The 23740-nt window shown below is 35.5% G+C and overlaps 1 protein-coding gene across 1 annotated transcript in view; it reads right to left on the bottom strand.

Moving 5' to 3' along the window:
- hey2.L (hes related family bHLH transcription factor with YRPW motif 2 L homeolog) overlaps positions 1-23740 on the bottom strand; it is a 29104-nt gene that overhangs the window by 2625 nt on the left and 2739 nt on the right. Inside the window, exons 2-4 of the mRNA XM_018263187.2 lie at positions 21205-21283; positions 12987-13070; positions 4163-4244 (exon numbers count right to left, since the gene is read on the bottom strand). Coding sequence (XP_018118676.1) covers positions 4163-4244; positions 12987-13070; positions 21205-21283 — 245 coding nt within the window. The remainder of the gene's footprint in view (positions 1-4162; positions 4245-12986; positions 13071-21204; positions 21284-23740) is intronic.

Raw genomic sequence — 23740 nt, 5'->3', positions numbered from 1 at the left:
ATGCTTTTGTTGCTCACCAACTCTTTTTACATGTGAATGATGCTCACGGGTGAAAAAGTTTGGGGACCCTGCTCTAAGGTTACCAGACTCACCTGAAAATTCAGGACCATGGGGTCAATTGGAGTGCATCGGTGTGTTCTCAGAATACAAGAGAATATGGACCTTAACACATACAGAATGATGCATCAGGACATAAACCCTACTCAGATAAAATTTTGTGAAAAACAGCATTCTTAAAAATAAACCATATAAAAATTGGTCCTGTACAATAAGATGGGATGCACATCCCAAACTAAGGTGTTGGCGTCGAAGCCCATATGCAACCTTTGTCTAATTAAAAAAAACAGATCACTCCCTTTAAGACAGGGTCAATATGGGGAAGCAGACTCGGATCATAATTAACCCTTCAGGTATGACTACTCTGCCAGCTATGAGGGAGTTATTCGGTATTCTTATATATATTTTACAGGGTTCAGAAAAAGAGCTTGTAATGACTTATAAACACACCTTGCTCTTTTTTTTAGTTTTGTAAGCAGCCTTCCACAATGGTACATAATAAAATTAGAATTTATGACATGTATCTTAAATCAGCTTGTTCGATAAAAGTCAAATTCAACAAAAATATCTTTCTCCTCATGCACAACCACAGTTGTTGGCTATGGGAGAAACGCCACTACCAGTTTAGTTATCGTATATTACCAAGTGATTCCATAGTTTATAAAGAGAGGGGTGAAAAAAACGTTGGTTTATTGTCTGAAGCTTTTGCAGCAATGCTATTTTGCAAGCATTTTGGCAAAGATTTTTTTACAGCACACTCTACCAAATGGCAGAAAGTAGATTGTACTAAAAACAAGAGAAAGCAGTAAAACCCCACACTACCTTACTAAAATTAATTGAGATCTAATTATATAAGTGCTTAGTGCTATTATAAACATATGCTTAGTTCTCAATCAATTTAGCACCAACATACAATTAATGGTATTTCAATCGATTGTGTTAATACAAATAATTATGATTAAAGTGCTTAAGTGCTATAAATTAGGTGCTGTGACCTTCAACAAAATGTATCCACACACAATTGATGAATAATCTAAAAGTTCATGGTTCTTATAGGAATTAAATAAGGTGCTAGTGCTGTAGTTATACAATTAAAAATAAAGCGTCAGCAATTCATGAATAAAAGTTAGAAATTAGAAAATAGTATAGAGGTGGAGTTGTCCCGAAGAAACTAGCTGCATTGTTCTAAGCCCTGGGACACCACACGTGGGAGGAAGGCAGAACACTGAGGACTGTGGTCTCGTTACTACGTTTAACTGTCTTGTAAGGAGAGCTAACTTTGCTATAAAACCAACAAATCCTCAGTGCCTTAGAGATAAAAGAGAATAAAAGGAATGAATGCTGCGCTAATAGCGCTACAATTCCATTAAATTTCTCTGGATCCGAGATTCAATTAAAGTTTAAAAAGGTAAGATTTCAATAATGAGCTTTTTTTTTTAAAAAAAAGGGTTTGAAGGCTCGCCGACGTACGTTTCGCTTACGCTTTATCAAGGCAAATGGAAAAGTAGATTGTATTAATTCATATATATTAAAGGGATTGTTCACCTTTGAGTTAACTTTTAGTACAGTATGATGTAGAGAGTGATATTCTGAAGCAATTTGCAATTGGCTTTTATGTTCTGTATTTTTTGAGTTATTTAGCTTTTTAATTCGCAGCTCTTCGGTTTGCAGTTTCAGGAATGGGGTTGTAGGGTTGCTGGGGTCCAAATTACCCTAGGAACCATGCATTGATTTGAATAAGAGACTATGGAATATGAATAGGAGAATAGGAGAGAATAAAAAGATGAATAATAAAAAGTAGCAATAACAATAAATGTGCAGTCTTACAGAGCATTTGTTTTTAGAGGGGGTCAGTGACCCCCATTTGAAATGTGGAAGAAGAAGAGGCATACAATTCAGAAGAAGGGGCATATAATTCAAAAACTATAAATAATAAATAATGAAGACTTAAAATTAGCCATTCTATAACATACTAAAAAATAACTTGAAGGTGAACTATACATGGATAAATGTAACTGGGAAATTTCAAAAAATTCTATTCAAAAACCCCCTAAAGAAAGAAAATCAATCCACTACCCTCCCCTGGCCCCCTCCTTGCTACCTCCCAGCATAGTCTTTTACTTGAAAAGGTATCCCTGGCTGTAATGCTGACCTATCCATGCAGAGATGCAGAGTGTGAATATGGCGCCCATGAGCTGCGCTGTGCTATTCTGCATGGATAGGTTAGCTTTTCTGCCACGGACACTTCTTCAAGTAAATTACTATTCAGGGAAGTAGCAGAGAGGGAGGGGGCAGTGGATGGTAGTGAATGGGGACTTTTCTCTTTAGGGTGGGTTCGTTCTCCTTTAAAACAAAAATGATGCATAAGGTACAAATTCTTGAGGCTTTGGGGATTTACTAACAACTGGAAAGTCTTCTGTGCTGGAAGGAGACTGCAGTTATGCAGCGGAGTGGTGTTGTGGTAATTCAATGTGTAAAAGTCTTTGGTAATACAATCCATTGCATTGCTTGAAACCAAATAACGTAGCAGAGAAAAAAAATTAAGAACATCAGGTCTTTAAACTCTTGACAAAAAAACCATAATGGTGCCTCTCATCCTGTATTGTGGGGTAACAACATTCCTGGGGAAGTTTTCCCATGGTTGTACTGATGCAATATGTCCCTCCCAGCCTCACACACAAACACACGCAAGGAGCAGATGAAAGGGCCTGGCTTTCTCTGTACTATACTGACATTAACACTACTGCCTTGATTTCTGTGTCCTGACAGTTTGAGGCATTTTAACGTATGATCTGTTCAGTGGTATAATGCAGGCTTGTATGACATGCTGTGTCACTTAACAGCAAACAAAGAACATCTTTCTCTGGCGTTTCTTCATGAAAAAAAATTTAATGAGAAAAATATATACAGTATGACTTACATACACAGTCACTCGGCCATGATATGTATATAGTTAATACTGTTTACAAGTTTTTGACCTGAACAATATGAAATATGCCACAAAGTTTTATAGTATTGATAACAATTTACATAAAAGATATACAGCATTGCTCTGAGGAGCTTAATATAGAAATCATTTTGTTTTTTTTTTTTTTAGTAATGCCTAACCAGGTCATTAGTGATTAGGGGCTTCAGTATTAAAATGACTGTGTCAAATGGCAGCTGCTAGAGTTAAAGGGATCCTGTCATCGGAAAACATGTTTTTTTCAAAACACATCAGTTAATAGTGCTACTCCAGCAGAATTCTGCACTGAAATCCATTTCTCAAAAGAGCAAACAGATTTTTTATATTAAATTTTGAAATCTGACATGGGGCATGAAGTTTATCAGAGCACAAGTCACATGACCAGGGGCAGCTGGGAAACTGACAATATGTCTTGCCCCATGTCAGATTTCAAAAATGAATATAAAAAAATATGTTTGCTCTTTTTAAAAATTGATTCCAGTGCAGAATTCTGCTGTAGCAGCACTATTAACTGATGAGTTTTGAAAAAAACATGTTTTCCCATGACAGTATCCCTTTAAGAAAGCCTTACTCAATGAAAGTAGAAAGCAGGAGGCCAAAGTGCTGTGCTTTGCACAGGAACAATCACTCTCTCCGTTTCCTTTATGACCACTGCACACGTACAAGTTTCAAGAATCTTACCCTTTTTCTTATATCAAGACCCACAAAAAGTAGTCTGGTAAATAAACTGGCCCTCCCCAACCCTGTCTGCACTTCCTGTCATTAAAACAGCCATTGCGTCTGGTTTCGACATTGTACAATTGTGGGCCTCTGTCCCTCCTGTTTATTATTTCCACTGTTTTTGTATTTGTTTTGTCTCTCTGTGCAGTTTCTCGCTGTCTTTGCAAAACTCCAAACAAATCTGTGGCTGGACTGTGGGTGAATGAATCTTCTACTCCCACAGTGTTATGAAAGCAAACACAAGCCCAGGGTCAAGTGCTTCTTTTGTCCCTCTAGTTCTTTCCCACGAGTACAATCCTGACATTAGCATTGATTTCCAACCCTTTTATCCTAAACCGCCTACCACCAATTGTCAAAGGGATGTTTGCTTAGATTTCCATGCACTTTTACAATAAAAGGATATAGACAGTAAAGGCCTACCTTTGCCTCCGGTTGCCTGCAGCATTTTTAAATGATCCACTGTCATCTGGAGGATTTCAGCTTTTTCCAGTTTGGCAGATCCCTGTGCAAAATACAGACGGAGTTATTACAATGTATAAAATCTCAGACTCCAAATTATAATCTGTTTTTTAGTTAGTGTATGTCAGGGGAAATATATCCATTAAGTAGTTTGGCCTATCAATAATTTATAGTCTCTAAAACAGATGGTGAATTAGAGGGCATTGTGTGCAGAGAATTCTTCCCTGTATATCTGCATTTTTACATTTAAAGGGAAAATGTCCTATTTACTTCTCTTTAATGAGGAATTTTACAGTATTTAAAAATAAGGGTGACAGCATACCTAATGGTGTCTTAGACAGTTATATTGCTGTTCCTGCTGTAGTTGTACTATGAAAACTCATTGAGAAAAATACATTTACCAGAGCTCCCAAGATTATATTGATTACATTTATGTCATAAACCTAGATTAAAAAATGTTTCACTTTAACTTTAATTCTACCCTACCACCTATACTCCATTGTGTCCTATACAAATTAACTTTGTGCCTGAGTGAGTCAAAGGAAATGTGGTTTAAGCTAAAATAATTCTAGTTAATTTCCTAAATGTAACCATACCTTCAACTGGTAACGCTTTGCATTTATACAGTACATATGGATAAGAGGTTCTGTATTCCATGCCTTGATAATAAACCTTAAAGCGCAAAACTACAGCCCCAGTATTAAACTAAAACAAAAGTGATTGGTTCAGGATTTTATGATTTATTAACTGGACTTTACTTTCAGTCTTTGGACATTAGGAGGAGATTATCTAGGTAGCTTCAATAAAAAGTATAAGCTCTTTGCAACAATTACTGTTAGCCCAGGTTAAATACAAATACGTTGACCAACGATAGCAACAGTAGCCACAAACCATTTATATAGTAGTCATATTGGCCAGATAGGATGGGCATGCTGTGGTAGACAAAATCGCTTATTAGTGAAATAAAGATGGAGAAAAGTAAGCTAACAACCATGCGTTATCTAAAGAGCGATTTAATGGGCACAACATATTCTTTGTTTTGTTCCATGACATTACTTCAGGACTGTGTTATGAAATGTTATGGTTACGCATACACAACGTATGCATTTTGTTTATGTTGTATATGGGTATGTATAGTGATGCTTATTGATGTGTTTGGCTATATCTATATAAAAGTAAGCTAAATCTACCACTTTGTTTAAGTACTGTTTTCCCCTCTGGGGCATAATGAAAAACATATTACCTCTACACCTGGGCCTTAAAGGAAAACTAAAGTGTAACTAAAGAAGTAGGCTAGAAATGCTGTAAATTATGTTTTGGGCTTCTATACCAGCCCAAGGCAACCACAGCCTTTTAGCCGGGAAAATATATGCCTCCAAAATTAACAAGTAGCTCTCCGTCTTCTTTTCTGCTGAATCACTGCACATGCTCTGTGCTGCTGTACTAAGCTTAGGGAACGACTCAAAATATACAGTACGCATAGAATATAAAAGTCACAATATAAGGCTGATTAGTAATTAATACAGATAATTACTACATGGCAGCTCATAAACCAGTGCAACTAGCATGAAAATTCAATAATCAGCCTTGTAGCATCAACTTATATTACAGGCTAACCTCATATTCTGCTTGATAATTTGTGACAACCCCTAAACTAAGCTTCTCAACAGCTGCTCCGAGCCCATCTTTCCAAGATGGTGATTCCCTGTGACAGGTTTGAAGTTCTGGATTATTGTTGTTATTGAGAAGTTGAAACTTTCCGCTGGTGCAATAAGCTCAGTATATAAAATATGGCATTTCTATCCATATTTATTTATAGGGTTTAGTTTGTCTTCTTCCCCCACTAGTAACCTAGCTTTAATGTATTATGGTGGGTGCCCAGCTGAACTGTATAGCGGAACTGTATCTTACTGTATAATGAAATCTCCAACATTGCAAAAGCTGCGTAAAATTTTGTGCTCTGCTCTGGAACGGCACATTTGCACAGGAGCAGTAACCAATAGCAACCAATAAGCTGCTATAGGTAACTGCACAAGGACAAACTGAGCACCTTTTACATAACCCCAAAAGTATCCTCAAGGGCACCGGCCACAAAGTTCATGGTGGGGTGTGTGGATGTTGCATATGTTATACCGTGTAACACATTTATGTATGAAAACAAAGGGAGAAATGAATTCAAGATTTGATTCTCAATTCTGTCACAATTCTCTTTACAATTCTGTCACTCTTTGAAGAATTTACATTAGACAGAATATCCACAGTGGTGCTTGAAATTTCAGAAACCTTTTGAATTTTCAATATATCGACATAAAAATGTGATCTGTTTTTTTACCCAAGTCCTAAGACTAGATAATGAGAACTCAAGTAGACAAAGGAGCCAAAAAGTATACTTGTTCTATTGAGGAAAATTATCTAAAATGACATATTTGCATGTGGCAAAATTATGGGAAATTTTAGAATTCTTAGTTCACGTGAAGGGGAACAGTGAAGAGAATCACGTGAAGAATCAATAGGATGATAATTAGGTCTGAGTGTTGAAAGCAAGTAGAACCAAGTAGTCAAAGGAGCCAAAATTATACTTGTTCATTTATATATTGAGGAAAATGATCTAAAATTACATATCTGCATGTGGCAAAATTATGTGAAACTTTAGTGGAAGGGAAAATGTGAAAAGAATCACATGAAGAATCTATAGGATGATAATTAGGTCTGAGTGTTGAAAGCCCTGTCTCATTTTAAGAACAGAAATCTGGGTCTTCACTATCCAAGTCTGATCTTAACAACACAGGTTTGTGGAAGTGTGTGATGTCACAAACAAAGGAGATACCTGAGGACCTCAGAAAAACAGTTATTGATGCTCATCAGACTGGAAAAAGTTACAAAACAATTTCTAAAACCCAAACATAACCAAAACAAGGAGTGGCTGACCAACAGAGATCACTCTAAGTGCAAGGAATATAATATTCCAGGAGATCTCAAAGGATCCCAAGTTAACATCTTAAGGCCACTCTAGTATTTGCAAGTGTCAGTGCTCAGGAGTCTGCTATCAGGAGAATACTGAATAACAATGGTGTGCATAGCAGGGTTGCAAAGAGAAAGCTATAAAAAACATTGTTGCCTGTCTATAATTTGCTAAAGATCATATGGATGAGTTAAAAAAAGAAGGGTTTGCTCTTCATTTGTGGAAACTATTGAGACGGTTCTCACTTTAGTGAAGGGTCGCTCAACTCATGTGTATAACTAATGTATATTTTGAATATTATTGTAAAATGATCCTTTATTTCTGTATGTTGAAGATACAACCAATAAATACAACTTAAAAAAAAAGAACATGTGGTTAGATTCTGTGGACGGATGAGAACTAAATAGAACTTTTTTTAGCTTGCATGAGAAGTGTTTCATATTTGGAAAGGCAAACACTGAATTGCAAAAAAAAACCCTTCCCCACCTGTGAATCATGGTGGTGCCACTATCATATTTTGGGCCTGCTTCGCTGCCTCTGTGCCATCATTGATAGTTACATAGTTACATGGTTAGATCGGGTTCAAAATAGACCAAAGTCCATCAAGTTCAACCCTCCAAATGAAATCCAGCATGGAAATATTAATTCTGAATTGTACTATCAAATTCTGCAGGAAAATGTCAGGGTATCGTCCATAAACTGATTCTCAAAATAAAAAAAAAGAAAGTGGGTAATTAAAGAATGGCTAAAACACAAAAAAATTTATGTTTTGGAATGCCAAAAAAAAAAGTCCAGACCTTAATTCTATATAAGAGTTATGGAAACCCTAAAGCAGGCAGGTTATGCGAGAAAGTCCACCAACATCCCTGAGTTAAAGATATACTTTTGCCACATAAAAAATATGTAACTTTGGATCATTCTCCTCCATAAATTAACTTTTTTGTTTTTGATTTATTTATTTAATTGGGTTCTCATCAATCATAGTGAATTTTGACACAAATATTAATTTATAATCAATATCAATAACATTATTGTTCCACCAATATGGATTTATGCAGCTTAGCTATGGTCAGGTACAAGGTACTGTTTTATTATTACAGAGAAAATGGTAATAATAATAAAATAATTACTTCCTTAAAGTGGATTCTATGGAAGATGGCTTTCCTGTTATTCAGAAGTTTCTGGATACCAGGTTTCCAGATAATAATTAATTTTAAATAAAGAGTGCTTTACAGCAGGTAAAATCGGTTGTGAGGACAGATGCATGCAGTCAGGTTCTACTGCCAAATAAAGATCATCAATATAGTGTGGAAAGTTAGGCTGCTAACAGAGAATTGTTTTTTTCATAGCATTATACTGTATATCAATATCAAGTGAGCAGATAATGCTGGACCTTCTTGTGTCCTGCATTTCTGGTTTGGCTTACATTCACCAAATCCAATCACCATATCAATCAGGAGGCAAAAAGCCCAAAACCACTTTATGTAAAATGTTCCCAAAATGTACTTTGGCCAACACTTGTAAAAAGATACAAATGTGTAGTATCTATAACCATACAGACTAAAGAAACAGCATAACAGGGCTCTGGGTTTTTTTTTATATAAATAGCTACAAATTCTTATTTAGGTCACTTTCTGGAGGTTTTTTACACAAACAAAGGTGATATTTAAATTCACCAGTAATTTAAAAAAGTGAAAAATATGCCTGTGGCTTCACTGAAACACTTTGTGAAATGAAGAAAATTATTATTGTGTTTTAAGATTTTTCATTCTACTTGCATTTTGGAAGACAGACAGACACGTTATCCAGCATTTGTGAACAAGATCTAAGGATGCTTTGATATCTAACTAAAGCAGAAAACATGAAAGCATCCTTGTTATGGAGAATCTGGACATCCTCAACTCTGATATCAGTGCTTGACAGTTAGCGAATCGGAACAGAAATTTTGCTTTTGTGAACAGAAATAAGCTGTTTTTTATTTGTTAATGAAGGAGTGCAAACTATGAAAAGCAAAATGGTAAATTCACATAAAGTGATATTGTGAATTATATACCAACAATATACAATATATATGAAAAATGAACGATTTGTTATACTGTATTTATTTATTTATTTCACTTTGCTTTCATTGCAGTGTTTACGTTGCCATTTGTTTGCAAGGGTCCCTAATCTTAGCAATATGGTAGTAACTAGCATCTCTGACCAAATAGCAAGTCAGCATCTTCGTTTTACTGATACTGCTGCAATAATGTTACTACACTAATATATTATTATACATATATTATTATTGTATTATGGAATTCTCTGGTTTCTAAAGTCAGCTGACAAATAAGGAGGCAGACTTTCTAACAACAATTGCTATGGAAGATTCCTGCCGAAGAACATGCTCCACAGGAATCACTGAGTGAGAACAACCTCATAGTAAAAACACTATTAAACAACCATTCAATGTTCTTATAGGCAAATATATCACCCCACTTTTTGACATGAGCTCACCCAGTTGGCCAATGTAAAAAGGTGCAAAAAAATATTTTTTTATACAGACATATCTGGTTCCACAGATTGAAAGGAAACCAAGGTCCTTAGGCTCACAATTTGATGCAACCCCTCCCTCACCTGTTCCATTGTGAAGTGATGGACTGTGGGGCTTGAAGTTCCTCTCCTTTCCAGAAAATCTGTGCACCATCACAAATATATAAAATATATACATATACAAATATCAGAGGACCGCACTCCAAGGACTTTGCTCATGAAAAAACTAAAGTGATTTATTCCAATTAAAGGAGCCGAAACGTTGAAATAAATCACTTTATTTTTTCATGAACAAAGTCCTTGGAGTGCGGTCCTTTGATATATGTATTTATACTTTTAACAGTTATAACATACACTGCAACTGCATTTTCCTTTTAGTTACATCATACAAAAATATAAGACACTGTACCAGCATCAGCATAATTCATATTTAACTGTGGCCAATGGATGTATGCTTGTACCTCTCTGCTTGGCTGGAGTGTGTCTTATAGACAGCCAGAATAATTTTTTACAGAATAGAAACATACATATTTTGCTAGAATCACTTGTATGGCTTTCTCTTATGCTGTAATTTGCAGTCCATTGGAGTGTACTCTATATTATATAACAACATGTATGAGACAATTCATTTAAAACAGGAAAAATGCTGTTAAATATGTAAGTTTAATTAGTGTAAAACCTTTAATAAGTCTCTTAAAATGACTAATTGTTTTTTTTCACCTTCAGCGATTTTAAATTTAACACTATTAATCCTGAGGCACTCAGTATACCCAGTGCACCCAAAATGTGCTATTATAAAAATATGACCCAGCTGAGCAATAATGGGGAATAATGGGGATTTGGTTACAAATGTAGGACAGAATAAAAGGCTATCATTAATGAATCAGTTTTAACATTATTAAAGGGGAACTCCACGCAAACATAACTTGAGCTTTTTGAAAAGTAAACATATTTCAAGCAACTACGTTCGATCAAACTAATTCAATCAAAAATAAACTTTGAATTTCAAGTTTTACCACTTCGAAATTCAACCCTTAGTAAATGTGCCCCTAGGGGTGGGACTACGTATAGTGTACTTTTTAGTTCTTTTCTATGGGTGTTATAGCTCAGCTGCAGTTCTGAATTCTAACACCCTACTTTTTGGAAAGTCCAAGAAAAAAAGAATGAGCAGTATGTTAAATTTAGCACTTTTGAATTTTTTAAAAAACATTTGCTGTGTTACTATGATTTAATTGATCGATCGAAACGATTTTCAAAAAAAAAACTTTGACTTCTAAAAACTTAGCCAAATTCTGCCTATAGGTTCTAGAAGGTCCCCAAAGGCTAACATAGCTATTCGGCAGGTTTAAGGTGGCGAAGTGTCGAAGTCAAAGTTTTTTTAAAGATACAGTACTTCGATTTTCGAAAAGGTTGAATATTCAAAGTTTTTTCAATTCGAATCGAATTTTGGCCTAATCGATGGTCAAAGTACCCAAAAATGACTTTGAAATTCAACATTTTTGAATTCGCAAAATTCACTTCGAATTCACTTCGACCCTTAGTAAATGGGCCCCCTAGAAGCAGTAGAGAAGATGGTACGCAGATCAGCATTTACAACTGTACAGCAAAGTTTAGAACAGTATAAGTATAGAATTCAGTAAAAAAATAACAGGAAGTGTCAAAAAATACTTTATAAACAGTGAGAAGCTGGTACATATCCAGCTATTCCACATTTTACAAAGTGCACATTGAGTCTGAAATGCATTCCAGTGCCTTGGGTTAAAGTAAACACATACAAAGTAGTGTCATATCGATTTTTGTTGACCCAATTTTATAAATAGTCTCTTAAAGTATGAGTTTATGTCAGCAGCAGGTAATTTAATGTTAAGTATCTTTTCAATTAGAGAATCTAATTTGAGTGGAAGACTTGAGAGCCAAGACCATCTTTTACATTCAAAGGTGGTGTTCTGCAAAATGATTCAACCATCTTCCACAAAACAGCCCATTAGAACATTATGTATAGGCATTGTCTGAGTTTTTTTTTAAATATTTCAACACTCATCCAAGTGACTTCTTTAGTTCAACAGATGGTTGAACTGAAGAAGCCACTAAGATAAGTTGTGAAATGTTTTCAAGAAAATTCAGAAAAGTCCAGTTTCGACTGAATTCTACAAGATACTGTAAATTACCTGGATGAATGAAAATCTTCATAGATTATGTATAGGCAATGATGTATACAAAATGTATAGGTAATATATGAGGTAAATCAGCTCTTCCAAAATATGTATAGACTTGCAGATGGGCACCTGGTTCATTTGGTGCCCAGAACACCCCATTTCAATGGAAAAATGTTAAAGGTTACATTAAAGGTGGCCATAGACACACAGATCCTATCGTAAGAATTAAGGGTTCGTACGATTTTCGGATCGTGTGTGGCCTGTGCCGACATCTTTCGTCCGGTGGAGATCGGTCGTTTGGTCGATCGGTTAGGTTTGATTTTGACCCGACCGATCCCGCCAGAGCCCATGGCACATCGTAATCTGATCGTTCGGCCATACGGCCGAACAATCAGATTACCCCCAATATAGCCATGCCTGTTAATGGCATATCGGGGAAAGATCCGCTCCTTTGGCGATGTTGCCAAACGAGCGGATCTTTGCGTCTATGGCCACCTTAAAACTCTCGTACTAAAATGAAATGTCTGCTATGCACTAAAGCATCATCAGGGTTGGGCCCCTTAGTGAATTTGCACCCCCTGTTCCCCAAATATTTGTGTCACTGAACAGGCAGGGGTTGGGTGGATCGGACATGACCTAAGACATCTCGGTTTTCTAGTTGGGAATGCTAATAGTTTTTTTTAACCATGGACTATGTTTCTCTCCAAAAAAGCATCTATAATTATTAAACAATGTTTCATTACTGATCAAAAAGAATGGACTATTCTAGTGCAGCAATGGATCCTATACATTACAGGCAACAAAAAAGAAACAAGAGAATGAAGAAATTCTTGTGCAATTACATTTAAAACCTCTACTTTTTTTCAGTTTAAAACTGGAATATGATACATATTTATCACTTTTGAAACACGATAGTGCCTGTCTCTCAGAAAGAGACCACAATATTTTCTCAACCCAAGTGGAAATATTTTCTGCCCGCTTTCATGATGGAATTAAGCTTTAACAGTTTTGCCACAACAAAGCAGTTAATTGAATTGCCTGTTTCATGCCAGATAACGCCACATGCAATGTTATTTAATGAGCAGAGAAAAGAACCAGTAAAAAGAGCTAAAAACAGTTTGTGCAAACAGCTTACTTGTTTTTCAAAGGCAGTCGGCACAAGTCGCCTTAATTCAGACAGGCTGTTATTGATACGGTCACGCCGGCGTTTTTCTATAATCTGTTTGAGATACAAAAAACAATGACAAGTTCAGACTGACCACCAGGAACTCATTATACAGATAGAGCACAAATGTAACCTGGAACTCTGAAATATAACCTGGAACATTCTAGAATGCTGTGATATAATTAAGTTGTCTTCAACAGTAAAATCTTTAAAGAAAGACCCTTCAGGCTTTGCTCCCCATTTACATAGCACAGTTGAAATGATTGTTTTCATATGAATATCTTACTTAAGATTTCTGTAGCCAGATATACTGTAAATATTATAAGAAATATATTTACTTTCTGTAAGTTGTAAACCTAAACTAGACTTTCACTGTCATATATTAGTTTATACTAATTCTTCATTGGTATAGGTTAGGGATGCACCGAATTCACTTTTTTGGATTCGGCCAAACCCCTGAATCCTTCGTGAAAGATTCGGCCGAATACAGAACCGAATCCGAACCCTAATTTGTATATGCAAATCAGCGAGGGGGAGGAAAAAATAGTGGCGCGCACGAAAAGTCACATGATTTTAAGGATTCAGATTCGTTCGGCCAGGCTCAAGGATTCGGCCGAATCAGAATCGTGCTGAAAATGGCCGAATCCTGGCCGAATACCGAACCGAATTCTGGATTTGGTGCATCCCTAGTATAAGTGACAATAATGTGCTGGTATATGCCATGATATGAAAAGAGAGGTACAGTTGAAAGCATACTTTTCTTATCATATTTACAGTATATCTGGCTACAGGAATCATAGTAACTATGCTACTATATTACTATGTTACTATGATTCCTGTAACCAGATATACTGTAAATATGATAAGAAAAGTACTTTCAACTGTACCTCGCTTTTTATGGTATATACAGGCACATTATTGCTCACCTATACCAATGAAGAATTAGTATAAACTAATATATGACAGAAACGGAAAGTCTAGTTTAGGTTTACAACTTACAGGTCTTATCTACATTTCGGGGCACATTTACTTAGCTCGAGTGAAGGATTAGAAGGAAAAATACTTCGAATTTCGAAGATTTTTTTGGCTACTTCGACCATCGAATTGGCTACTTCGACCTTCGACTACGACTTCGAATCGAACGATTCAAACTAAAAATCGTTCGACTATTCGACCATTCGATAGTCGAAATACTCTTTACTCTCTTTAAAAAAAACTTTGACCACCTACTTTGCCACCTAAAACCTACTGAGCACCAATGATAGCCTATGGGGAGGTCCCCATAGGCTTTTGAAGGAAAATCGTTCGATTGATGGATTAAAATCCTTTGAATCGTTCGTTTCGAAGGATTTAATCGTTCGATCAAACGGTTTTTCCTCTGATCGTTCGATCAAACGAATTGCGGTAAATCCTTCGACTTCGATATTCGAAGTCGAAGGATTTAACTTTGATGGTCGAATATCGAGGGTTAATTAACCCTCGATATTCGACCCATAGTAAATGTGCCCCTTTGACTTGAGACAGTGGGATTAACTGATTGTTTTTGACTTCAACCATAGTAATATTTTATAATTTTCTATGGAATGTAGATCAAAGATAGGATATGCTGCAACCTATATAGGGTATGCATCTCATGGAACTTTATTAGATGTGAAAGAGGTGTGAGTTAACTGAACATGAAATGGATGCAAATGACTCAAAATTGTGCATATTTACATGAAGCATAAAGTTTTTTTATATTCTCTATAAAATATTGAGAAAAAACATTGTTACCTCCTCTGATGAAGGGCCCAGTGGTGCAAAATCATTATGGGGCTGGACTTAAGGGGTCAGGAAACACTGGGACCCCTCTGCAGTTTGTTATAGTATGATGTTAAACGTTGCTTCTATATATATAGTAAATATACAGTAATAGGGGCAGATTTATCAAGGGTCGAAGTGAATTCGAGGGAATTTTCGAAGTAACAAAATTCGAAATTCAAAGTAATTTTTTGGATACTTCGACCATCGAATAGAATACTACGACTTCGAATTTACTTCGATTTCGATTCAAAGTAAAAATCATTCGAATATTCAATAATCGAAGTACTGTCTCTTTAAAAAAAACTTCTTAAATCTCCTCAGTTTTACTTAATTTAATTTTATATATTTTTTGTGGTCTCTATATATTATGCATTATATATTATGCATAATACATTTCCATGGTTTCACATTTTCCTAGATTTTCCTAATTTTTTTTCTGGTCCACTGAAAAACATAAAATAGGGGTTCTAATGTATTACAGATGTAGTGAACCAAGTTTTATAACTAAAAAACTATCATTTTATTCTGTTTTTCAAAAGTCAGAAGGCCAAATTCATCTTTTTTTTTCTTAAAGGTTTTTATTTTGCTTTTAACAACATACAAACAAGACACAGTCCATGCATAGTTCAGTATAGACCTTACAGCGTTGTCGTCTGACAGAGCAATCACAGTTCTTATACATTACAAAGAAAGGAGAAGGCAGCAATATAGTTTAAATCCCCAATTAATGGTCTGTGCACTACCACCGAGAATATTTAAACAGGAGGTACCTCTAGAAGCTCAATTGTTGGGTTGGCATCCAACCAAGGGGCCCATATATTATCGAATTTGGTAGGGGAGCCTCGAGCTGCATATGTTAGTTTTATAAGTGGTAAAGTTTTGTTCACTAGTGTTATCCAGTCTAGTAATTTCGGTGATTCAGAACTCATCCATTTAATGGCAATTAGTTTTTTTGCATAAAACAAGATCGCTCTCATTAGTTTCCTTGAGTTAGCACGAGGAAGGAGATCCTCAACTACTCCCAGGAGACTTCTGGAGCCTTAACCCTAGGCAAAGCCAGTTGTTCATCTACATAACCCATTACCTCAGACCAGTATCTGCTGATGTGTACACATTCCCATACCATATGCTCAAAGCCCGCGTTCACAGCTTGACATTTCGGGCATTCAGCATTAAGTGATCTCCCCATAATTTTCAGCTTAATTGGAGTAATATAGACTTGGTGGAAGAATTTAAATTGTGTGAATCTATCTCTAGTGGCAATGAGGAAGTCATATATATGATCAGTTGCTTCTGCCCATTGTTCCTCCTCTAGCGCAGGAATTACCATAGTCCATTTGAGTCTTGCTTTGGCAAAGGGGGTAGGCGTGGTTGGAGGCAACAATTTGTATAGTTGTGAGAGCTTATCAGTCTTGGGCTCCCAGAGTCTATCCTCCCATACGGTTGTGCCCAAATCCACCTTGAGAGAACCAAATTGTGACTGAAAGGCATGGCTGAGCTGCAGATATCTAAAGAATTGCAGACTGTGATTTCCCAATTTCTCTTTCAGCACTTCAAACTGGGGGAAAATGCCATCCACTGTTAGGTCAGATAACCACTTAAGTCCTATCTGGGGCCAGTAATAGAAGTCAGGAATATCAAGAAACTGCTGGAGATTAGAATTCCTCCAGATGGGCATATGTGGGGAGGTATAATTGCTGACCCTTGACTTTTGTTTCAGTACCTTATGCCATACTCTAATAGGGGTACTAAGCACCTCCGGTATATCTGGTGTGTCTTTTAGGGACCTATATGGCGCGTTACGTAGGGCCTCTAGTGAACCCATAATATTTCCATGTAAGGCTGTTAAGGGATTGTCAGGGTTTGGATTGAACCAATTATGTACATAAATTAATTGTCCTGCAAAAAAATAGTGTTGCATATGTGGTAAGGCCAGGCCCCCCGTGTGGTACGAGGCCGTTAGAGTGTCCCACCCAACTCAAGGGGATTTATTTGCCCAGATAAATGATCTCATTTCACTATTGAGTTTAATAAAGAATCGGTTTGTCAGCATTATCGGAGCAAATTCATCTTTAAATTTCCATTTGTATTTAGAATAATTAAAAGCCAAAAAATATATTTTTTTTGTTTTGCCTCCAATAAGGATGAATTATATCCTAGTTGGAATCAAGTACAATGTACTGTTTTATTACTACAGAAAAAATGTTGAATTCTATTAAAATGGAGTCTATTGGAAACAGCCATCCCATACCTGTATATGCTTACAAAGAGAATAAAAGATTATGTTGTAAGACAACCTGGAAGTTTTAGTAGCTGTTACCTGTAGCTGGCTAAAACAGATTTATGTTCTACCATGAAATTTCAATTTGACATACTCTGATTTTAAGTTTCCCCACATTTTACACCATTTTTTTGGTCCCACCAATTTAATATGCATTCAATGGTGCTTTTTCGTGATTTGACATCATGTCTTCACAGATTTCACAACATTTTGTCCTGATGTTCTAAAAATGGTTTTCTCCTCTATGAATGTAATAGTAGTGAAATTAAAAGCCTTAAAATACTAACCATATGCATATGTTGCCAAAGTTCTGTAATTAGTCTGTAAATAGTCAGGTCCAATTAGTCTGCACCTCTTACAGTCATGCACAATTTACTTATTGCTTTAGGTTGTGCCTTGTCAATGTAAGTATTGTATTTCAATGTAAAAAAGCCACCTGTGCTTGTATCCCTTTAACCTTTATCTGATTTTTCATGATCCTGAATTTTTTAATTTTTTTCCTGATCCCATGAAAAATCAAAAATTCGGATTCCACTGTACATGCTAAATAGCCCATTTAAGTCTCCAACGTAAAATAACTCCCCTGTTATACCTAGGCCACAGGCAGTTACAATTCGACCATGCCCAGTTACGCCATCACAGCAACCGGCTCTACTCCTATCTGTTGTTTATATTTAGGCAACTATTGAAAAATCTCAGTTTGTTACATAGACCTAAGGCTTTATGCATGCTAGTGATTTCCATGCAGCTGCCATGATACAGACTCTCACATGGTAAATCCTAGACCTGTAGCAAGCTTTGCACCATTTATTATAAAACGCCATTTGCCTTTTACAGTTACTGGAATAGAGTAACACATTATTTTGTAACTACAGTGCTTTATATGATAAATGTATAGTAATTATGAAAAATACATAAGAAAAGCAGCTGATGTGATCATATTGTGTGATAACTTCTATTATTTCTAATGCTTGACATATGTTTCATTTAATCCTTTGTCTACTTCGTAATGAGATACTTATCCCCTACAAAATTAGTATGGGCACCAAATATGCCCAGATATATCAAATAAGCACAAATGTAATGTCCTTTATATGTTTACATATCACTGCTTTATCTGGAATCTGACCTATATTTTAATATGAATGAAGTTTCTTGGTATTTTTAGATAAACCTGTGACTTACTGTAACTGTCAGTATTTAATTGTTTTTTCTTAATTAACATTTCTTGCCATTCCCAACTGCTCTTGGTGCAGCTAACTCCATTTCATTTTGGATACATGCAGGATTCTGTTGTTATATTTCTTTTTTGAAAGTTAAAGGGGTTTAATGTCTTCTTTCTGCCCACCCCTTGGTAAAATATCATGCCTGTGCATGGAAGTAAAATACTATGTGGGCATTATCCTCAGTATAGAGCAGAAATATAGGCAGCAACCAGATCATACAAAATTCTAAATTGAAAATCCTATGTTCTCAGAAAATAAAGTAAGCTGGCTGAAGAGTAAATGGGAGTAATTCAGTTGTCCATGCATATATTTAGAAAATGTATGTTAAATCATCCCTCCATTTGTAGGTTAAATGGAGTGAAATAGGTTTAAGGTTTAAATAAGTTTAATGATTTATATACTACATAATGCCCCTAGAAGACAGTAAAGTAGCCTAGTGATTTTTGCACAAGCATATTAACATTTACAACAAAAATATGAGCATAAGCAGTTTTTTTGTCCTTTAGAAGTCCCAGCGTGGGAATATTTTTTGAAAGGATTTGCTTTTGGAGTCGTAACTGTACACCTGATATAATTTCACAGTGCATTCATGTTTTCATAAAGCCACATGCAGATGGATAGGAGAAGTGACGTTGCTATATTTTTAAAATGGAGGTATTTTAGCCTTCAGATTCAGTTAAAATTCAAGAATAAACCTGTAAAAATCATCCTTAATTTTATAAAACTTGTGTAAATAAGCTAATAGGTTGAACTTGATGGATAGGTCTTTTTTCATTCTCAGCTATGAGCCAATAATTATATGGTATCCAAAATTGTACATACATACAACTTTTAGCCTGCCAAACAGTTTTTGTCATATTACGATGAAAAAAATAGTTCCTATACCCTGTGGGTTTTGTGACTATACTAAGAGAACATAAAGCAAAATTTCCCAAAGCATACCAGTCATTCCCTGGCTTAGTATAAGAAAACAGGCAAACTCATTCATATTAGGATACATATGCCTGCTTTGAGGTTTTTTTTATTAAAAACACTGTTAAAAAAAATTATTGAGCTACATTTTTAGTTCTCTGTATCAGAACGATTGGTCTTTCACTTTCCCATAATTTTTCCCTTATATTTATTACCATAAAAGTTTGGTTTACATAAAAGTTTGCTACAGAATATTAGTGAAACATATTTTTACAGATTATCCCAAGATCACAAAGAAACAGATGTTTGCAGCTGAAACTTATCAATGTATATCATCTGTGTAATTCAATGTCTAATTCAACACAAAACATTTATCAAAACTTTTAGAACACTATGGTGGTAAAGTAATAAAATTTTCGCAATTTAATATTCTTCATTAGGTTTTTATTGCATTGCGAATCTTAATTGCACATTGCAAACCTTTAAGACCTGCTTGAAGGTAGTGTAAACTTTTGGAGCAAACCTACTACCTAACTTTTTCATTAAGAAGTTCATTAAGAAGTTTTATTACATACACTACACACTATCGCAAACTATAAAGTTCGCAATCACTATCCTACTGTCGCATGAAGGGCAAAGTGTTCACAAAGGCAAATTGTTCACTTTGCGAACATTTATTCGCATTGCAAACGAAATGTGAACATTTTTTCTGTTAGCAACCAGTCTTACATTCCTCCAAAAATACTTATAAAATACACCAGGCCATGTAAATAAATATTGTTTGACACTTTATGAAAAAGACTGCAACATGCACAGTGGTGAATGGACCCCAGTAAGTAGAGATTTAGGCCTCATATACTGTATATATATATATTTTTTATAGAAAAATAAGATTGTTACTGCAACAATCGTTTGTTATTTATTTGTTATTTGTTTAAGTTTAATGTGACAATTCATTTGTGAACATATGTGGGGGTTTGCTTTATGGGGTATTATGTTATTTAAAGTATATGTGTATTTTCGTCGCTTTTTAGTGATGCTTTAATGGCCTCATCTTCTTTCCTTTTGCTGCAAGTATTTTTATATTATGTCAGTTTGTTTGTACTAGCACTTTGAAAAAGACTAGATTGCTATATATACATCAGAAAATAATATATATTTTTATTTTATTTTATTATCATTTATTTTAAAGAGATACTGAAACAGTTTAAACACCTAAATACCTGAGTTGAGTTGCTGTGCACATGCTGAGGGCAAGGAATGCAGCAATGTGATTCCATTAATTAATCAAATCTGAATCCTAATTGTCATATTTAGGCACAATAATAAAAACTGCATTATCTAAAAAACTGTTGTTTTCAGTCATGTGCTGTAAAGTCACTAAGGTTTATATTCTGTTTGGCTGATAGCAAAGTATTCAGCCAAATTAAAATCTTGAACTGCATGTTAGCTTAGCTTCAAACTAAGACGAAATTTCCTCATGAGGCAACTTCGGGCAACTTTGGAAAACGAATCGCCACATGTGATTAGCACCGGCGTTTTTTCATTTTAGCTGGCCCAGAGTCAGGGAAGGTGTTTGGGGAGATTGGTCGCCGCAAAGACGAGGCAAATAGTCGCCAGGTGACCAAATCTCCTCAAAACGCCCAGTGTGGCCTTAAATTTGGTATATTCCTAGTATTTTCTAATATCCAAACTGCAGTCCTCTAATGTAAAAAAATGTAAGGGGTACTTCTAAACAGCTCAGTGTGCCCTGGTCTCAGACTTTTTGTACTACCCTGGGTCTCTCTTTTCTAACCAAAGCCTGTAAAGAGTACACAAGTTATGCAGTCTAAAGTTGATAAAATGTTTTACTACTTAGGCTCATTTCAAACCAATGCAATAATTAGATGATTCCACATACACATATCAACAGGCCAGGGTAACATTTTTGGACAGTTTTAGATTTCTTCAAAAATATGAAGCCTACCCCTCTGCGTTTCTTCCTGGCCATGATCTGGGAGGCTGTTGTTGGAGAACTGGATCGAATAAGAGATCCACTACTGTTCCTGTAAAAGAAAGCATGATTTACTCATATAGTCAATTATCAAAAATTAGATGCAAATTATCAGAAATTGTAAGTGAGGAATGACATATATATATTTTTATATTTATGAACCAGATACCTTTTAGTGTCATATTTACCATATTTTTGACATCATATTAGGAATTTTTGTATTTTTTCCAAGGTGATATTCTACACATAGATTTACTGCTCTTTCATTATGTATACTCAGTTTCAATGCTGTTCACTGTTGTAACTAGTGTCCTTATAAGACACGTTATTCACCAAGAAAAGACATGGGGAATTTTCTGATATTAAGGGGCCGATTCACTAAGGGTCGAATTTCGAAGTTAAAAATACTTCGAAATTCGACCCTCGGATTGAAATCCTTCGACTTCGAATATCGAAGTCGAAGGATTTAGCGCTAATCCTGCGATCGATCGATCGAAGGATTTTCCGTTCGATCGAACGATTAAATCCTTCGAATCGAACGATTCGAAGGATTTTAATCCAACGATCGAAGGAAAATCCTTCGATCAAAAAATCACAGGCAAGCCTATGGGGACCTTCCCCATAGGCTAACATTGACTTCGGTAGCTTTTAGCTGCCGAAGTAGGGGGTCGAAGTTTTTTTTAAAGGGGAAGTACTTCGACTATCGAATGGTCGAATAGTCGAACGATTTTTCGTTCGATTTGTTCGATTTCGTTCGAATTCGAACGAATTTAACCAATTCGATGGTCGAAGTACCCAAAAAATACTTCGAAATTCGAAGTATTTTTCATTCGAATCCTTCACTCGAGCTTAGTGAATCAGCCCCTAACTGTATAACAATATTCAAGTGTATCAGTGCAACAAAAGAGATCAAAACAGCAGTACAGAACAGATATATATAGTATCTATCCACTTTATTTGCAACACTGTAAATGTGCACCAGCAATCTTTCAGTATATATTGATTACATTTAAAACACCAAAATTCAAATGTTACCTGTGAGTGTTTTGTTATTGCTTTTTTACTTTGCTAATCTCCGCACTGCTACTTCTGCCCACTTGTACCATTGAACAATGTAGCAGTAGTCAGCATTGCCTCAGCCAAGACTAGTTCACCCAATAACTGTATCTTGCAACCTTTTGTGATTCTCTTTTATCAATCGCAGCTCATGTGATATATTAGGGAATTGGAGTATTGGCTGGGAGCTGACTACTGCAACATTGTATTAATATTACATGTAGATAGAACCAGAATTGTAAGGAATAGCACATGACGGATATGTAAACTGTTTTAATGAGTATTGGAAAGCTATTAATTTCTCGTTTTCTTTTTAATCTTTAGTTTTCAAAATTTTATATCATGTTTACAACCCGGCTGTTCGCTAGCATACACCTAAAATTTACTTTACAGTGTTTGTATGAGTCAAGAACAGCATACAGGTGTAAGTAACCTATTCTTGCAGACCTTTCAATGATCACTTCTTACAGTAATGTTTAATAATGTTTAGGGGTGGCGCAAATAATTTCACGTTAAAATCATGAGACACCAATGAGTTTAATTTTGTATGTAGTGGAAAGTTGTCAGCAAAACATTTTCTTAACATTCTAAATGCATCTTTTTTATTTACTATTTAACACTTTAACACTTCCATAAAACCATATTTAAGAAACAAATGAAGTAATGCAATTCAAATTTATGGTATTTAGAATTTTCTCTGTATATGTTATTTAATTTAATATGAGTTATTCGAAACTTACTGGGCTCAGTTTATTAAAGATCAATTCACTTTACTGTTAAAAAAGGGAAAAATCGTGACTGATTCTCATATTTAGCTGCCCACGTTTTCCTATAACACCACTATGTTCCATGACTTATGAACTATTATGTCAAAGAAAATACCTAACAATTAGGCAAGCTAGGCAAGCAGCAATTGTAACTCTTTTGTGAATCTGGCCCACACAGTATTCATTGTTTATAGTAAGCAAAACTTTTGCCATTCCTTTCAGTCCCTCAGGAAAACATAAAATACTGAAAAGAATCAATTGATAAATTAAGTATCAAGTATACCCAAATGCACTGTCTATGTAAAATGTCATAAGCATCATTCTTGTCTTCTTCTAAATTATCAAACTATCTATAGGCATTAACACTAAATCTGATATCCAAAAAACTCTGAATTATGGGAAGGCCATCTCCCAAAGTGTTCATTTCAAGGGTCTGGCCACAGTAGCAGATTCAGGGAGATTAGTCGCCCCATCGACAATTCTCCTCTTCTTTGGGGCGACAATCGCCCAGAAGAAGAGAAGACTTGTCACTGGGTCGACTAATGTTTCCGAATCTGCTTGTGTGGCCTGACCCTAAAAAAGTAATACAAATATTTTGTAATTACTTTTTATTTCACTGTAATAATACAACAAGACATTGCACTTGATCCTAACTATGCTGCATAAATCCATATTTGCACAAAGCA

This window comes from Xenopus laevis, chromosome 5L (genome assembly GCF_017654675.1).
Source record: "Xenopus laevis strain J_2021 chromosome 5L, Xenopus_laevis_v10.1, whole genome shotgun sequence".
Classification (NCBI taxonomy): Eukaryota; Metazoa; Chordata; class Amphibia; order Anura; family Pipidae; genus Xenopus; species Xenopus laevis.
This window is presented reverse-complemented; position numbering and strand designations above follow the sequence as displayed.